Here is a 20,193-nt window from a genome sequence, read left to right on the forward strand (position 1 = left end):
AACTGCATAAATAATTAAATTCCTCACATCTTAGAGCTGTGAATAAGTATGTATTCATTCTTCACAGACACTTCTCATCTTCCCCAGTCTCTCTGTCCCAGAGAAATCAAACTGCATTAAAATTCAGGCACTGATGGTGGAAAGTTGATAAAGGGATTAGTAAGTAAGTGGGTCTCAGAATTTTTTTTCTCTTCTATGAAGAAATGAACTACATGGGACCAAGCAGATGTTGGTCCCATAAAGAACATTATGTTCCTCTACTCTTGCCTGTGTTGATGCAGTCTCGGGGAATAAAAAAGATGGAAACATTGAACTATGTCCTTCCTTTGCTATAACAATATGACACACAATTGGTGACTGAGCCAATAATGCACGGAGTATGAACTGTCATTCAAACTGGCCCCATATTTTAGAACCGATCCTAATCATTACATTGAATATTTTTCATAGTACCAACTACTGAACACATCATAGGAAAAACATGAGAAAGTATAACTAGAAGTAGAATTTACAGTTGTGTAGGCAGCACATAGAAAAATGTCACAAGTGGGAATTTCAGGAAAGTTTGGGAAATTCAGGGAAGTTCTCTTCTACTTGACTGATTGACTATACATGTACAGTAGCTAACATATATTTCAAAGTCATATTCATTTGGACGATACCTGACTGATGTTCAGGAACTTCTTGTTCTCAAAGTCGTGTAAACAAATGAGGCAGGACACTGTTATTAATGTCCACTTACGAGGTTTGGTTTATTTAAAAAGTGTATAAACATGCATTTTTCTTCTTTAAAATTTTTCTTTTCGATTTACTCATTCAAAATGGGTCAAACATATTTTAGTTGGTAGCCAATTTTTGAGAATGTACCATAACATATTTATTCCAATAACTCTACTTACTGTGAACTGAACATACTCTGAGGACTGCTTTTTAAGCACTTACAATTTGGCTATATATTTGGTGGCATAACTTCACTTCTTAATCAAATAAAACACAAAATTGTATATAGACTGCATTATTTTTAAAAAATCATGAATTTAAGTGATGCAGCTCTATCCTCTAGTGTGTACTGTACATGTATTAGAAAGATGAAACAAGATGATATTGCAATAGAGTTTTTATATTTGGAAGCAGCTCGAGTGTGTCCTAATAATAAATTGCCTCTTTAACTATTTGCTAGATACTCTAGAGTTCATTTTGTTTGTTTCCTTGTGGAACTTCATATTATATTCTGACAATGAGTTGGAGAGATTAGTTATGGTAATTCAGAAAATGCTTTTTTAAAAAAACTGTAATATAAATACAGCTCTTGTGAAACACCTGAATTTCCTTTTGCTTGTTGTAGTTCTCAGATGGGTCAATTACAATGACAGGTAAAGTTGATTCTAAATATAACTTTAATTTCTTTTTTTTAAAGCAAGTTTAGTACATCATTGCTACCTGTATATTTTAATGCCTATTCAGTCTTAAGACTTCAACTTCCTTCTTTTGACCCCTGCTTTTGTCAATAGTAAAAGCCACCTTTCTGCTTTTTTTTATTGACTCAGTCCCTGATGTTCCAAGAAGACTTCGCCAACACCACTGTTCCTTTGCATCTTTCCTATTTCTACACCCCAACTGAAAAGCCCCTAACGTGATTGGTTACAACCAGCATTATCCAACCTAGCTTACAGTACAGAAACTCCCTTCACATTCAGTCTTTTTCTTCATGTCACGAGGAGTAGAGATTTGTGCTTATCACCAAATAAAATTGCAGTGCAAAATTTAAACATAAAAGTTACACAATTAAAAGTTAATATATGGCACCACAGCCTATTAATTCACATATAGTACAACAGACCAATAAGAACAGACAATAATATGAACAGAGCTAAAAAGAGTGAGCTTGCATAGCAATGCACGAAAGAAATTATATACAGAGGAAAATCCTTTTCTTCCTGGAGGGCGAGCTTTGTTTTCTTTCTTTTTTTATATACTCCTGACAAGAAAGAGTTAAGGTGGGTGGTGTACTTAAGAGAAGAACACGAGTAAGATATCTGTGGGATATGTGTGGCTGTGTGTCTTTACATTGCATTTACAGTTCTGTTAATAGTACATAAATAGAAATTGTTCATTGCACTGTCTAGTGTCATCACTTCCATGAGTTCAGACCTGATGGTCCTTCAGAGCAGCTTTGCATGTCTCCTCTCAGTTACTCTACAAAGAGATTTAAAAAAATCACAAATAAGTTTGCGTTTAAAGTAAATATTCTTTATCTTGATCAGCATAACAAAAAGCAAAGCAAACAGATAATAGATGAAGATAACATCTTGGATTTTGTGAGGTTGTGAATTTTAAAAATTACACTTATGGAAAGTGAAAGAAAAAAAACACTAAAATTTGGAGACAAAATCCGAGTAGATCATTTTTGCACTTCTTATGAGTCTATAATTACTCCAATATAATAGTTAAAGAAAAATCCAGTAGTCCTGAATCAAATGAAAAATTATAAGCATATCTTAATCAGATTATTAATAGACAACAGTAATGATAACTTCCATTAATAAAGAAATTTGCAGTTTTGCAAGTACTTTCACTTTCATTATCTCATGGCATCCCCCAGTCTGTGATGTGAGCATAAGAGTAATACGATTTTTTAGATAAGGAGGTAGAGAAATTAAGAAGGTGGTTTACTTTCTCTTCTCACATAACCAGTAAAAGTTGACAAGATTGGAATTCAGGGCTATTCCTTCAGATAAACTGAATTCACGGAAGCAGTTGAAAATATTCAGCAAGTACAATTCTGACATTGGATAGTGAAATTGGTAACTTTCATGATGAAATTAACACAAAGAGTTCAATGTTTTTTACTGTGTGTGACATACCGTGACACCCTACCTTTCTCTAGTATTTTATACTTGGAAAGTAGTTTAGTTATATTAACTACCAATGACAGTTCTTTATCAAAAGAGAAATTTATTTATATGCTATTATAATTCAAGTATTAAAATTTACTAAAATCAGAGATCAACCTTTCAAGGTTGACTGCCTAAATTTAAAAAAATAAATAAATTAAGAGCAACTAAGGAATGAGGAATTCCCAAGGAGGTTCTTTAAAACTACCCAAGGGCCAACATTTCCTTATTAAATAAGAAAGAAAAGGCAAAGAAAACTACAACAAGAACTATATTTAATTAATTTGTAAGTATTAAAATTAATTGCCTAAATTATGCAATTTTTGCACAGAATAATTCAAACGAAAGAGAAAAATGTTTATTTGACTGATGTAAATAGCAGTGGTCTTCATTATAACCAAACCTACTCAAAATCATAATTTTTTTCCTCATAGTAAAGCAAGCTTTCTATAATTTTGATATTTGTTTATTGTGGCAATGTCATTGTAGGGGTTCAGGACATGCTACCCCAAAATGTGTGGTACCTTGGCATATTGAATACCTTAAGGTGAGGGAGTTTGGAAGACAACAGCAGAAACAGAGAGGTCACTGTGACCTCTCCCACCTCATCTTTCCCTGAAGGATCATTAAATCTCCTATGTGACAGGTACCCACCCTGTAGTACCAGGAGGAGGAAGATAGTCTTGTCACCAGAGATGGGGAATTTGGGGCCGAGAAATCTGTACAAACAAACCTTGTTAAACTAATCCTTATCTTCTCAGTTACCTCTTCACCATTTACTACCCCTAGCCCAAACCTCTCTGTCTTACCAAATTTAAATGCATTTATTGTTTCTTTGTCTAAAGGATTGAAAAGCTTCCTGCTCTGGTCACTTCTTTGAGTCTTCATTCTCTTGTGAAGGCTTCATGTTCATGTAAAAATTCAATAAAATTTGTGTGCTTTTTTCCTGTTAATCTATCTCATCCGTTTGGTTTTCAGACCCAGTCAGAGATCCTAAGAGGGTCAAGGAAAACTTTTTTCTCCCTTACGTTATTAACCCAGTCGTCTTTCTGAATCACCATAGCCTTTTAAACGTCCTAAAGCACTTACATAATTCACCTGTAAACTGTCCTTGACTATTTGAGCCCATATATCCTATGTCAAGAAGGTCGCTGGCATTGCGCTGGTGGCTTCCCCTCAATGCCTCGGCTTTCCTAGGTCCAGTGGATCCCTTAGAAGAAGCCGTTCCTGATGAGCTATGACCCCCTGGAGATGGGAAACTGGGCTTGCTGTAGGGCACCAAGGTCTCCTCTGAAAAAAGAAACACAAAAGGTTGCGTTGAACAGCAATGTGGAGGCAAAACAAACTTAACTTTAAATACTAAGCTCAAGCTAGGCTATTTTATGATTCCACTCTTCAGTAAAATTAAAAATAAGAGTTTAATAAGGCCCAAATAGTAAAGGAATTTCTACGTGCAAGCAACATGTCCTACAATAGGAACTGAGGCAGGATTAAATTAAAAGAGATCTTGGGATAAGTATCTAATGTTATATATTATTTGCAAAATTTAAACTCAGTTTAAAAGATATTTGCATACAATAACCATATTGTTTAACTAAAGCATTTCTGAGAATAATTTCTGGGTTCAAAGAGGCTGCAATTTACTTTTTTCATTAAGAAGGAAGGAACATGGTTTTTGTTTTAGTTTAAATTATGGCAACATTTTCTCAATCAACTTAGATAAATAAGTATATATTAGTTTAATAAACTAAGCTTCTTAAATTTCTATTGCTTCTTTGGATAGAAATACATTATTTGAAAAGCTGTGTATTTCCTTAAAAGAAAAAGAGAAACTCATTCATTTTAATAAATAATGTCCATATTCTTTTTATGTACCATCTCTCTAAAAATAATTCATGATGTGCATTACTAAATAACACTGAAATAACTTTTTTCTTTCTCTCTTTTTTTACTTTCTTTCCTCTTTCTTTTTTTCCCCCCTCTCTTTCTCTCCACCTCTCTGTTTTTTCTTTCTTTCTAGGTATGGGTTATTATTACTGCGATTAGATGACTAAAAAAAATGCTGACTGAATTTAGTATTTCTCTTTTTAGATAGTCTTTAATGACAAGGGTCACGTGATTTTTCTCTCCCAACCTTAATGGTGTAAGCATCCTAAATGTTCCACTAAATCTAGATACTAATATTATCATCTTTTGGCTTTTTTATAACTGTATCTTCTAAAACCTTAAGCACCAAGTTGTGACAAAATATAATTATTGAAAATGCATGAGTAGAGGACATATCCAGAAAAGACTGAGTCCGAATGAATAAAAGAATGTGTAAGGAAACTCTTTCAATTGTGTGTGTGTGTGTGTATGTTTTAATACTCAATGAATCCTGACATAAGAAGAATGTTCTAGAAAATCCATTTCTATAAGTGGCTCAACATCCCCCTACCAAAAAAAATCCAACCACAAACCATGAAACTTATTCTGTGACATTTCCAGGAAGTTTGAGTTATAAACAAAAACATTTCTCACTGAAGTGTTATCAACTAAATTGAATCAGTTGGAGCAAGTGCAGGCTCCAGTTTAACCTTTTCTAATATGAGAATTCTGTGATTACCTATTTATATGCAACTTTGTTATTTCCATTAATTTACCTATTTGACTGAAGCGAGTTCTCCTCTCAAAATGACTAGTTACTTCAGTCAAAATGAAAAAACGGTTGAAGGCAGAGATTCAACTGACACTAAAGATGAAATTTAGTGGTCTAAAAGGACTCAATACAAACATTAAAAGGCAAAAGAAACAAAAAAAATCAAATGGTCTCTTGAGCACTGCAGATGAAGCCTGGAGGTCTCTTGCGCTCAAAGACCCTATGCAGAGGTAAACTTGAGGAACAACCCCTCACTGAACTGACTCAGCCTTAAGGGATGTGCTCGTGATCTCTGCTGCGGAATTCCAACTTCAATTAGTGATTCAAAGCAAACGCCTTTCAGATGCCCTTAAACAACTGGCATTTCCAAGATACCTGGTAGAAAAAAAAAAGTAAAAGTCCACACTTTCTTGGGACTGTGCAGAACACACCTGGTCCAACACCTTGTTTGTGGAGGGCTTTCCGTATGTCTTCTTGGCGTTCTGTGGAGTTTATCCATTCCTGGGTTTGTCGCTGCCACTCTAGGGATGTTTTAGCTGGACAATCCAAAGAGATCTTTGTGTCTTCTAAGTTGGATGCTTGCTGTCTGTCCAGAGAGCTTCCTTTTCTCTCTGTTGAGTTTTCCACGTTACCAGCATGCTGGCTCGGGCCTATTTGCTGCCTTAAACCCTGACCGGGAGGGGGATCTGGTGGTGGTGGAAGATCTAAAAATTTTGAATAATGTTTAGAATGGACTAAAATGTAATGAAAAGTACAGGTTTTAATTCAAGCTGAAGAAAAAACCCTTGCCCTCCTACAGGTATCACCTATGCGAAATGAATTTGGGGGAGGAAAAGGTCAGTTATTTATATCTAAAATGCACATTATTGATCTCTTTGCTATCTTTTGATCACAGTGTCTTTGAAATAAAATCAACAGGCTTTATCCAACTATTGTACATAGAGAGTGTTTTCAATTGCACATTGAGGCTGATGTTCAAGGTGTGAAGAGCAGTTTATGGTTTCTCCATCTTTAATCCATTGTCTGCTGCCACCTCCCCAAAGTAGAAACACCAAGACACGAAGTGAATAGAAATTCTAGCAGCCGTGCTAATAAAAGGCCCTGGGAAGAATAAAAGCTGCCCTGCCAATCTCCATAGGAAATGTTGCCCTTGGGAAATTAAGAACTGGATGCCGTATCATACACAGCGTATGACTGCTCTTATCCGTGTACGTGGCACATTTAGCAACAGTCAAAGGGTTAAGCTAACATTTATTAAATGCAATTAACATTCTGCCTGACAACCAATTCTGGCTGTTCGTTTCATGAGTTAGCTAATGAGTTACAACTAATATATTATAATCTTCCAATGTATTAATTTTAATAAGTAATAACGAATGTTCAGAGTTTAGATAGAATATGCTTCATGGTGCTAGAGTAGACAATGCATCATGAAAATCTGAGATGTAGTGGAATAGATAATTTTTCATAAAAGCTCTTTACATTAAATATCGATATGAAAAAATTAAAAGTTCAAATACTCAGCTCATTTTTCATTTTTCTTTTATTAGCTTTTCATTCCGACACTTTTATATTTTGAATGTCTTTTGTTGTGAAATCATAATCCCTTCTTTCATATTTCTTTAAGTATTATAGTTCTATTATATAATTTATACTATTATACTAGTCCTGAAATTACTTTGTGGAAGATTTTGAAATCTTCTAAACATTCTAACGTTCTTTTGGATTATTTTCTTCTCATTTTTCTGGAATGCTGTTGCAAACTTCTTTGTTCATCCTTAGAGTATCTAATTATGTTATTTGTTCACAAAGATCAAATATCATGGACAATATACATACTTATATCATTAATAGAGGATACTGTATATAACATAGGTAATTATTTCCCATGCCATTTTAGTAATGATGCACTTGTTTCTAATAATATTGTTCATGAAATTTAAAAGGGGAAAGTATAAATTTCTTGTGTACAAAACATAATTTCTTTAAGGAAGGCTAAGTTGCTCCTTTTAAAGACTTTATTAAGAAGCTTCATACTCTCTGTTATGAACAAAATAATACTGTCCTCCATTGAACCAACAATGAAAATCTCCTCCGTATCTGCTTCGGGAGTTCCCACATTGGAGCAACATTCCCAGTTCTTATGTATGTCCTCTTGTTAGATTATGAATCACTAATTATTGAAGGGAACAGGTTTTCTATCTGGGAGAATAAAGTTGCAATTGGAACATTTCTTCCAAAATGAAGAGCTGATCCAATCCTGAGAAAACTGTTTGTTGAATAATCCACCAATGAGTTTGGTATTTTCTTTATATTCAACACTGACTCCCTTCAGTTTGTATTATTATAAATGCAAATTAATTATTTCATTTGAGTAATTGGACTTAGGACTGCCAGTTGGGGGGAAATTATTATATTTGCTTCTAAAATAACATATCTTGTCACCGATTTTTATTCTCCATCAGCGCAGCTTAATTTTTAAAATGGCCAAAATGGCATCTGCTTATGCTAGCTAAAATTCTGATTACTATTTAATTTAACCTGAAATTATATGGCTACGTAATTAAGTAATATCCTTGGAGTTTGTATAGTCTAAGAAGAAAGAACATTGAAAGCACATTGAAATAAACAAATTGGAAAAAAGATGAGATTAAGAATGGCTGTGGAAAAAATAAAAGTATGTAATCAAATATGTTTACTTAAATTAAATTTATTATTCATTTCTCTGTTGATTCATTTCAACTAAATCAATTCACTAAAGAGTCTCTGGCTGGCCTACTGAGGATTTGCTATTGTCAGGCACACAACAGTTCAATGATATATGTGCCATTATTATACTCTTTTTTTTAGGTAAGAAAAAAAGGCATAAAGAAATTAAGTATCTCCAGCCTGGGTCTCTCCTTCCATGAACTCCAGACTCATCTAACTAAATCCATACTGGAGAGTTCAACTTTGATGTTTAGAAAGTATCTCAAATTTCACACATGAAATCTGAGCTCTAGATCTTCCTCCACAAACTATACTTCCTCTCTAGTGTTCCTCATCTCAATTACTACAAGTTGGCCATAACTTTGGAGTAATTTTTGGCTTCCCTGCTTTACAGCCTTTATTAATTTCATTAACAAACCCTGTGGGCTCTGCCTCCAAACCATACTCAGAATTCAACATTTCTCATTGCTTCCACTGATTCTAGCTTGACATGAACCTCTAGCATCTATTCCCTACATTACTTCCACAATTTCCCATGTGGTTTCTGTGATTCCACATAGAAGCACATTCAGTCTATCTCAACCTAACATCTAGAATGACTTGTTTTTTAATAAAAATATAAGGAAAATCCTGTTACTCCTCTGCCTTAAACACACACACACATGCACACACACACACACACACACACACACACACACACACACATACATACCATCAGTGGTTTCCCACTCAAAGTAAAGAGCCAATGTCCTTATAGAAACTTAAAGGTCCTACAGAACGCTGGTCCTCACTTACTGTCTGACTTCACAGGCTATTTTGTTGCTCTCTCTGCTTAAGTCACACTGCTCCATTTCCTTTGTATCAAATATTTCAGGATTCTAGTTGCTGTTCTCATTTCCTGGAATGACTTTTCCTCAGATATCATCATTGCTCTTTCCCTTGTAATCTTCCAGTCTTTTCTCAAATGTCATCATCTTGGTAAGTCCTTCCCTGAGCAATCTAGTTTAAAACTTCCCCCACTTCTATATTTCTCAACTTCTTTCCTATGTTTTTTTTTTTTTCCTCCATGACACTTACAACCATCTTGTATACTTTTATTTTTGACTTATATATTTATGTTGGTCTTTCTCTATCGTCTCTCACTAGAATGTAAGCTACAGGAGGGCAGGGAATTTTGTCTGTACAGTTCCCATTGTGCCTGTCATTTGGTATAAGCTTAATAAATATTTGAATGAATAGATTAATGAATAAAGAAATTTGCTCAATGGTCAAAGCTAGTCCATGGTAGAGCTGGAAAAGAGCCCCTTCTCTGAATAGACAGTAGGGTGAGGGGAGGACAGGCTGGAAGGAGATGGGAAAAAAGGCTGACAGATAGAGAACTACCTCTCTGCCTCCTTTGTTTAGCATTGGTCAATGTATTGGCTTTAAAGGATATTCTTTGGCTTATGCAAATGCAATAGATGATTTGAACTGAACAATGCCTGCTCAGGTGAGACTTTATCCAAGGGAGAAGAACATTCCTTAACATGTGTGTGAGTTTTTGCATAGTCTTTGAGACAGAGACTGAGGTTGCTTACCACTCCCAATTCCTCTACTGGCCACAAGGGAAGATTACTTTCCCACTCCAGTAGTTAGTTTGATGCCATGTGACAGAGTTCTTGCCAATGAAGGAGGCATGTACCACTTTCAGGACTAGCCATAGAACCTCTCAAATAATCACCTACGTTCTGTCTTTCCCTCACTCAGAAACCATCAAGGTCCCATCTTGGAAATAATGGTGTCTCAATATTTAAGAAACATACATCTTTACACTACAACTTAGAGGAGAGTCACCTGACTTTTATAAATCACTGTGTCCATGAGAAATAAATGCTTACTGTGTTAAGGCACTGAGGGGATAGAAGCTGTTTGGTACAGCAGCTAGCAATAATTACTCTGATTAATGTACTCATAAAACACTGTTGTAAAATCTATAATGCAAAAATTTTACGGTAAAACGTCTATACGTTAAGTGCTACTAAATAGCAACCTTCCTCAAAAGAACAGTTTGATTTTATATACAAATATTATAAATTTATTACTGATGCATGGATTCATACCTTACAAAAGCTACAACATATACATCTGTGGTAAAATAACAAAATCCTTAAGGATAATCTGTAGAGTGCTATCCAAAAAAATGTCCTTGTATCATAACTAAAATGTCTTTGGATCAAACACTTGGAAAGACATGTGAGCCAAAATTTGCTTTGCAATATCACCACTTCCAAAATGTATCTACTAATAGCACCTAATCCATAACCTTTTTTGGAATGCCAGTAAATTTGAAATGTTAGGAACCTATTTGTTTTTTAGAAATATAAGCAATATATTGATCATGCTTTAAACTAGGAGGTAGCTTGTTTTAACTAGACATTCTGAAGAAAGCTTGCAAGGAAAGTGTTTTAGGAAGAAAGAAAAGAGCTCTCTATTTTGCTGATTTATATTTTACATCTTCCACATATTCTGGACATGATCTTCCAACATTTTGGAAAAGCCACAAAAAACCCATATTGTCCCTGGATTTTTTCCTCTCTCCATGACATTTATATCAGGAAAATTACACAAAATTATTAATGCTGAGATTTGTAACTAGAATATCAGTGAGAGTAGTCCTTTTTATTTAGAGGGAACAAGATCAACGCTTCAAGTGCTCAGCTAATCTTTAGATCATCTGAGGCAGAAAGGAGGTAATAAGCATTTTTGCTCACCACAGGATATCCACTTACAGAGAATCAAAATCTTGATTGTACCCTTACCCTTGTATTCCATAGAAACACTTTCCAATGGGGACAAAGTAAGCAGGAAAGATGGAAAGATAAGTAAACCTGAAGGCTTTTAGACCAAGTTATTTTGGCTTTTAAAGTCTTCTTAGCATTATAAAATGACAAGAGAAAGCACAACGGTGGCTGCCAGCTAAGGACCTACCCCCAAACCAATAAAGAACAAATACTTCTTTTCCAACTAAGCCTCATTCTGTCCTATAATGTCTAAGAGAGTCTAAGAGACTGAGATGAGTGGGCAGAACTCAGTTATAGCTTCTCAAAGCTGACTGCACATTAGATTCTCCCATGGAGCTTTAAAAATACTCGTGACTGGTTTTCACCCCAGAACAAATAAATCAGAATCTCCAGGGTATATTTTAAGAGTTCCCAGACGGTTCTAATGTGCAGCTTGGCTAGGTTCATCTTTTTGATGTTTAGTAGTACTATCTCAGGAAAAAGTGTGTGTGCTTGCAGGAGATATTGCAGAGAAGGGGGAAGAAATTTACCTTTGGGTCTGACATTATATTGGGCTTTTTACATATATTATCTTACATATTCCTGAGGACAAAACTTCAGGATAAATACTTTTATTCCTATATTTAAACATATGAGAATTAAGTTGAATATTGAGCTGATGAGCTACTCATTATTGAACAAGGATATCCTCCAATAATATTTTGTTTCCTGAAACTAGCAGTATTTAAGCAAATACTCAAAGACTGGACGCTATACATAAATAAAAGAATTGAAATAAATCAGCAAGCTATGGCCCATGGGCCAAATTAAGCCATTGCCTGTTTTGTCAATAAAGTTTTATTAGAAATCAGTCACACCATTCATTTACATTTTTTCTATAGCTTCACAGACACTACAATTGAGTAGTGTTGAGTAGTCTTGACAGACACTGTTTGGCTCGCTAAAGCCAAAAATATTTACTATCTGGACTTTTCAGAAAAAGTTTACTGATCCATCAACCAGATGATCTATAGCATATTTTTAGCCCTGGAATTAATGAAACTAAAAAATTACTAAATTGGAAATCACTACACGGTCTTTTTCAAAAGTGAAATACCATCTAAGATATCTTAATTCAATTTCAAAAATGATCCAACAACATGGCAACTGCAATGCTACTTATGTTTTCTTCCTTAATCTTAAAAAGGAATGTTCACTAAAAAGCACTAATGGAAAATGCCAGAACAGCAGAAAAATCAACATTGCAAAGCAGTATGGCCTGTATTTCTTGGGGCTGGATAATGTAGAAATAATTCCAGATTGTTAAAAAAAAAGAGGGTGTTTTATTGAAACAAGACCACATTGCCAGGTGTTCAGCCTGGTTATATAACAAGGCAATGCCTAATCTACCATAGCTTCTTTAATCTAAGTTAATGATTGCACAGAGCATGTCTTTTCAGTTAGGAGACGAGAGAAGGAAACAAACCTACCATCTGTCATTCCTTCCCTTCGGTGAGGCAATGCTGGTTGTGGGTCCACTCGCCCTCCCTTGTGTTTTTTAGTGGGCCGAGGCCTCTGACTTTGACTCATGGCTGCACTGGTGTTACTGTCAGTAGAAAATGGGCTGGTTGGTCGAGGTCTTTGAGAGGAGGTAAAGGCTTTGCCTAAAAAGTAAACAAAGGGAATGAGGTATAGAGAATGTTATTATAAGACATTGATTCTGTCTTGTATTTCTGCTCTAAGACTAGCCTCTAAACCTGCCTGGAGATGACATTTGAAGATACAAAATACTGGTGCATCTCCATAGAAAAAATATGCCCTGCTGCATTTAGTTGGTCCGATTTTTATAACCAACATACTACCCACTGAAAAAATTTAAACAAATGAATATGAAACAAAACCACTAACCAAAAACTCAATATTCCTTTTTTTTCAATATTCCTTGATTAGATTTTTATTTAACCTTGACAATCTTAGTAATATTTTCATAGATATAGGCAAATTCATGCAGCTTTTACTTCTTAAAATTAAAGAAGCTATTTCTGAAGTGAATTATGTACTGTCTTATCTGTTGAATCAAATTTCGCCCTTGGAATCTTACAAACTCTCTTTGAGCACAGAAAAATGTCCTGTAGTAATTACATTTGAAATTTTACATGAAAGGTCTGCTCAGATACATATATTTAATTGACCTTACCACCCATACACATACACGATGAATTCTACCTCTCTTAGCAGAAACTCAATAACATTAGTGTATAGTATAGGATAGATAGCAGGTTAAAATCACCTTGTATATCCAAAGTGCAATAGGTGTTTTCTGATGAATAGTATTGTATCTGAGCAGACTCCAAATTCTCATTGAAAAATGAAACGTGCTATGTCCTTTTCTTGTAGTTTAGTGTACATATGCAGGGAAATATATTCTGGCAAAAGGTAAGCTAATAAATTTTCAACATCTTATGATTTTAATAACATGTTTATTATGGTATGAGAGGGTTGGTTTATGTACATGTATTTAGTCTCTATTGCATGTTTTCATTTCATTCAAAATTACTGTTATAGTTACATTTTAAGTCAATGTGACATGATATTGCTTAATGCTTTATTAGCTATTAGCATACATGCAAGAAATGTACTTATGCCTTCTAACTTATTAGTTTCCTTGCACTTTCTCACTGTTCTGCTTATAGCTATGCCACAAAAAGCACTCAGGCAACATAAAGTTTCTGACTTATGCCTTAGAAAGCAAGAAAACTCAAATAACCATTATATTACAACATATTTTAGTTCAGATGCTATATGAAAAATAAACCTCTGCAATGCTTGGAAAATCTTCTTTACTTTGAAGATGCCTAGTGCATACTCAAAAGAAATAGCATAACATTATATGATGGTATAATTCAAAGAAAGCTTCCAAGACTCATTGTTATAACTTGTGAGTTTAGTGAAGGGTCAAAGTCATTTATTTTTCTTTACTATTTGAATACTATTAAGATTTCAAAAATGCATTTAGAGTTTCATTAGTTTGTTTTGTAAGGCAACTCAGTTTAATTCATATATCAGAAGTTTCTTCTATGTGCATTTAAGAAGTACACATAGTCATGTAACAAGATCATGCCAAAGTTATTTTGTTCAGTAAAACAAATGATTACAAAATTACTGATCTATTAATAGAGTGAATCCCACATTTATTTTTGAGTTAATGATCAGAAACGTGAAAAATTACATATTTGGTCTTTTATATTATTTATTAATTTCAGAAACCAAAATTAGATCGTGATAAAGAACAATATACAAGTAGTCATCATTTTATTTAACTTGCAAATGCAGTGGGTGTATTTTTAATTAGCATCCTTTAAAACAAATAATAAATTATTGGATTAAAATCTTAACAGCCAAACAACTAATAAGACCATCAGCCATTTGAACTGTTAGACTGACAGCCTCAGACCCATTCACCCCATGCTGAGAAAGCCTTCCCAGAAAATGCATTTGCAGAAAGAAATGGGGTAAAGGAAAGTAATGGAGATAAAAGCTGAATAATTTTAATCACTGGGTACATTATTGATTGTGTGAGAATTTCGCCAAGTGTGAGTTATTGAAAACTTAATGGCAATCTGAGTTGCAGCTTTGCTGTAGTATAAGAAGGAAGCATATTCCAATTAATCAGCAGAGCCACGAAGGGAAAGGGGAACAAAGGATGGAAGGTGGTGAGTAGGAGCCCATTCTTGGCTCTGCAAAGGGAGCATCAGAAGAGAGTTCTGTCTGATAACCGAGCATCCAAACTGTGTTCATGCATATTAAAGAAAACCCTGCAGTCAGACTCGCTGAGGAGAAAGGACAGAAGATAAATAGCTCAGTGTCCAAGGACAAGATTCTCTCATGCAAAGAGTGTTGACTCAGTCTACCAACCTGTTCTTGTAAGGCTGGTTCCATCCAGCCTAAAACCAGCTTTATCTGCTGCTGCCACCAGTGCTTGTGCAAAACTGCCGCTGGCAAAGATGGAGCCATCTGATGAGCTACCTACACTAGATCTATGACTAGAAAAGTTACGGTCCTCATCAGATGCAGAGCCCCATCCATTTACCATTGAACCTAAAAACAAATGTAGTCGTCTAGTGAGTGGTATATATTGCATAGCTCATCGGCTTGTACATACTATACTAATGAACAAGAGCCTGCACTCCTCACTCGTCCTTGAGGTTAAATCGGGTTTCACCAAGACTTCTTTAGCCATGTGCAAGCATCATCCATGTTTTAAACGTTTCTAGTGCAGAAGAATGAAGCTCATTGAAGACATGTATCTGTTTTCAACACACGAGCAAAACATGTTCTGTATGATTCCATTCTTACATTGTTTAAATTGTTACACTATTATTTTCTAAAAGAGAATTGCTATGTATATTTTAAGGCCTAGACTTCAGAGAAAAACGTTTTTACTGAAATAAATTATCGTGTGTTTAAAGTCAACTTAGCAAGAACTCAGTTGAACAAATAGTGTGAATATATTTTGAATTTAATGCAGACTAGTGATAATTTTCATGAAATCTACACTCGCATACTGCAGAAGGGCTAGAATTATTTCAAGAATTTAAAATAAAAATCTAATTACTCGGGAAATAACAAACACTAAAAATCAAAAATGTATAAATAATACCAGAGCAAATAGACTTAGAATATAACAAAATATTTATTTTTGAAAAGTTCTATTTTTTCAAAGCTTAGTGTGATTTCTTTGTTTTTCAATTACTTTAAGACCTCCAGTTTTCTCTTTAATACTAATCTTCATTTTAGAATTAATCATTATAAAGAATACCACTGATATTAACATGGATTTTTCTGCAAAGTGCAACATGGCAATAGAGGAAAAGAATCACAGCTTTATGTGTAGAGAGCTGCAAAATATGATGCTACTGAGAAATAATGCTCATTCTTAATTTTTAGCAAGTCATTTACACTTTTATCCTTTTTTTCTTAGACCAAAGCACACTGAGACGATCTATTACTTAAAACAATTAACATTACAATATATATTTACGTTGTTGTACCATTAGTGTATGACACAATAAAAATACCAAGTGTTGCTTATCCCAAATTTTTAAAAAGAGAGGCACAAAGTACTTATAGGAAGGTAATTTAATATTCCCAAATAAAACAAACACATATTCACATAAAAGAGACTAAAGTTAAGTGCCATCGATTTTCTTCCCCCTTTACTCCAATATTTAAGAGACAGCAGTAGAGTTAGGAGTGTTGCCATGATCAAGCGTTTGTACTCTTAGTTCAGGTGCCAGGATACAATAACACGGGTTTATGCACTTTCAAGACAGAGAAAACAGACACTGGAGGGGTTAGAAGGATGAGAGAAGTTAAAAGGGTATTAAGTGTAGCAGAAAAAGAAAGAGTTTTGATTCTATTTGCCAAAAGCATGGAGATAGATACACTTTTTACTTTCCAAACAAATTCCCTTGACACAGGCCACTGCAAGGAAGCCAAGATAACACCAGCAACTGAGCCTCCTCTGAGAGAACCATTTCTGAGTTAATAATCACAAGTCAAGGACCAACAGCCCAAAATGAAAGGAGAAATGATGCAATCAGCTTTGCAATATAATGCTACAGCAGATAAGAAAAAATCAAAGTGATTCAGCCAGTGATCACAAAAGAATATGAAACCCTAGAACTGAGGATACTTTGGAAACATGGGAAAGCTCAGTTTTGGTCCCTTCTATGTCCTGTTTTCTGTATTTCTAAATGTCTGCTGAAATCTGCAAATAACTCTGTGCCGGCTATTTGAAACTCACTTTCCAAACAAGCATTTCCTTTTCTACATCTCCAGTTTCATTCCTAAGCTCCTCCTAACTGATTTCCTTCTGGTCCCTTCTATCTTCCTCCTTGTCATATGAATTACTTTTTCTGGAACATTTATCACATAATTCTGTCTTTCCATTCAAAGCCTAACCTAGTTTGCCAATACATTTAAACACTGACTGAGGTATTTGAGATTCTTCAATATCTAGCCCAGCCTACCTTTCCAGCCCCATTCCCTCTAATAGCCAGTTCAGTCCCATTGCCTCTCATTCCTTTGACACACAATAGACTTAGATTGTTACTAAGTCTATTGCCCAGTGCCTAACTTCAAAGTCCAAATCAATATCATCTCTTTTATCAACCTGACTCCACTTCATCTTCAACCCTGTCTTAGAGGGAATCAATTTCTCTACCTCTTGTGTTTTTCAAATAGTATGCATACGGTAGCATATCATATCGCTACAAACTAGCGTTTGTTGCACATATGTTTTCTCTTCCAGACAGTGGAACTCTGGAGATTAGGAACTATTTATTATTCATTTTAGTACCTCATGTACAGGGACATTTCCCAGTAAAAATTCAATAAACATTGGCATAATGAATTAAATGCCTTCGATATTTTCATTATTCAGTATAAATTCTGCATGGGATACTAATCCATGTGTAATTTCCTAGCAATGGCCTTACTTTAGTTACAGAAAGAACATACTCATAATAACTCCCAGAAAATTTATTAAATAAGGAATATAAGGTCAGTCAACTCTTGTTGATTACTTGGACAATGGGGAAAGCAGTGATGTAATTAGTCCTTCATATGAGGATTTCCACATACAGATTTGCCAATTCCTAAACAAATCAACTATTTTCCGGCCTTTGGGTCTTTGCTCTGACCTTATCTCAATCATTACTGCTCCTTACTATTACTCAGAAATTCCAGTTATTCATGAAGTTTTCCCTGATGCTTTTTTCCCTTCCCTGGGAAGAGAGAGTAGCATGGATGAATGACATGGCTTCATGTGGGTGTTGGTCAATATAGAAAGATATTCTTTTTTCACCACTCTCTGTAAGAGCAAATAAACTAGATAGATGACTTCAGAGTTGAAGAGATGTGTGCCATAGTGATTTGCCCATAATGGGCAATAGGAAACCTCATCACCACAAACTATAAAGAGGGGCAAGTGCCCTCAGCTTAATATAGTTGAGTTTGCCTTCAAAATGGAGGGCAAGAAGGCAGCAAACAGAAGGAAAAAAATTTTCTTTCCCTCTTTGTTCCTCTGTCTTCATGTTTGACAACCCATTCTCTCTATTTGAGATATGGAGTACTTATGATATATGGAATGGCTACATTTGTGGGAAATATTTTTAAAGAAAATTGGCAATACACCATGAATAAAAAAGTACATAACGTATATTAAATTTCTTCCGTAGTGTAAAATTGTTAAAATTTATTTAATGATTACTGATTTCACCTCTCTGTGGCTACCATTCTTTCTTTTTCTGTATATTTAAACATCAAAGATTATCTGGAGATTTATGTAAACTACTACAAAAAAAAAGACAATGATTATAAGAAAAGAAAAACATTGATTCATCAATTAGAAAGTGAGCCATTTTTGTGATAACTGGCTTTCTTTCATAAATGTAAACACAACCATGAAAGTTGAAACGAAAACTAGGTAAAACAGCGAAGGTAGAGATTCTTCACAAATTACAAGCAATCCATACCAATTTGACATGTTATAGGCACAAAGATAATCAATACTATTTAAACATTTAATGAAAAATGAATTTGTGTAACATAGCCAGATTTATTTGTGTTTACATCTTCCATCTTTCCAAATTTCTCAGGTTTAAAAATTGCTGAAAGGCCAAAAAAAAATCTCAAATGTATTCAAGCTGTTAAGGAAGAACTGCAGATAGGACATTAAGTTGTTGCAAAATGGTACTGAGCAGTAAAATACCATGATAAAGTGGCATCTTGCTGTATCTCCATTATATCTTCAGCACTAAAATTAATTTATGATCAGTCATCAATTCATTTACATGTCATTTTATGCTAAATCCGTCCTTGCTGATAGATGCTCATCCTTAGACCCATTAAGCTAGAGTAAAATGTATGCTTTATAATATGACCCTGCTAATTGTTGCATTACCATTTTTATGAGATACAAAAACTGGCTGTCCCCCATTTTTTCAGCCAATATTTAATCCAGGAACTCTTCCTATTAAGTGCAATCTGTCTAACTATCTGTTAAATAAAATCTTCAGCTCTAAGTGTCTTTGGACAAATCAATCCAAATATTGACCTCTGCCTAGATGTAGAAAAACATTTCTAATATTTAGAAGTTCTTTCACTCAAATATATTGAATACACAACAATTCACCTACATTCCTCAGAGAGAAAGGAATGTGTAATATAAAAGGGAAAGCAAAATAAGAAATTAAAAAAATCTCTTCCTTGCGACCTATGACACCTGCTAATTTGTTCTATTCAGATAAAAATTGAATATATGATATTCCACGTTTATCTGTTAAATTTTGAAATGTGTATTTAATTTCTTTTTAAATAAATCAGAGCTGTGGGGAATGTCTAAGAAAATTATTTAGTGATTTTTAGCATTACCTCTGAAATTTCCCTATTACAAAAATATTTTCCTTAAATTTTTGCAACAAAAGCAAGGCATCAGGTCATGCTTTTAAGTGGCCAATTCTTTAAAAGCTGTGTGGTCAAGTAAGGTGGTGAGGCTGCCAGGTTTTATTGTTTTCAAAATAATCTGCTTTGGGACTTCCAGCAAAAACCTCCAAAGACATAAAATACAGAAAATATAGAGCCCCGATTTCCTTTCAACCAGGGTATTTACGTGGGGTTCAGCAGTCAAGGAAACTTTTATTTGTTTCATTTAACAGCACTCACTCTCAGTCTTACTTTTTGTGATCACTGAGGCAGTTAGAACCTTGGCTCCATGTTCAGGACATTTTTCTCCTGCCCTCTCTCCTATTGCCTTCTGTTTTTTTTTTTTTTTTTCCTGTGCTGGAGTCATTAAATCCAGGAAACACTCACCCTTGACTCCCACCATGGAAGTCAAAGAAAAAAGTATTAAAGGTTTCCCCAAACCTGTTACCCAAAAGTGGTGGGTTTGGCATTTAGAAAGAAATATTACAAGCATATTCCTGAAGAATATTACAAGCATATTCCTGAACAAACAATCCTGTAGGTTTACTTTCTAGGCAAAAAAGAGTGTGATGTGCTGTAATCAGAACATTTTTTGTACTTTATTACAACCAAGTAGGTTTAAACTGTAAGTATAAATTAAAATAAAATTATAAAAATGTGACTCCCTATAAAAAGTACTGAGAGTTGAATTTTGTTGGCATGAGTC

The 20,193-nt window shown here is 34.6% G+C and overlaps 1 protein-coding gene across 5 annotated transcripts in view; it reads right to left on the reverse strand.

Annotated features, from left to right (window-relative positions):
• Positions 1 to 1,529: 1,529 nt before the first annotated feature.
• The window catches only part of ROBO2 (roundabout guidance receptor 2), a 562,867-nt gene continuing 544,203 nt past the window's right edge, over positions 1,530 to 20,193 (reverse strand). The window contains exons 25-29 of one of the 5 annotated variants that reach the window (XM_036851497.1): positions 14,916 to 15,098; positions 12,491 to 12,664; positions 5,964 to 6,236; positions 3,993 to 4,184; positions 1,530 to 2,196 (exon numbers count right to left, since the gene is read on the reverse strand). In XM_036851497.1, coding sequence (XP_036707392.1) covers positions 2,192 to 2,196; positions 3,993 to 4,184; positions 5,964 to 6,236; positions 12,491 to 12,664; positions 14,916 to 15,098 — 827 coding nt within the window. In that variant the 3' untranslated portion in view covers positions 1,530 to 2,191. Of the gene's footprint in view, positions 2,197 to 3,983; positions 4,185 to 5,963; positions 6,237 to 12,490; positions 12,665 to 14,915; positions 15,099 to 20,193 lie in introns of all 5 variants that reach the window. The other 4 variants (XM_036851496.1, XM_036851498.1, XM_036851500.1 and 1 more) reach the window with 4 other exon arrangements.

Source organism: Balaenoptera musculus, chromosome 4 (genome assembly GCF_009873245.2).
Source record: "Balaenoptera musculus isolate JJ_BM4_2016_0621 chromosome 4, mBalMus1.pri.v3, whole genome shotgun sequence".
Taxonomy (NCBI): domain Eukaryota; kingdom Metazoa; phylum Chordata; class Mammalia; order Artiodactyla; family Balaenopteridae; genus Balaenoptera; species Balaenoptera musculus.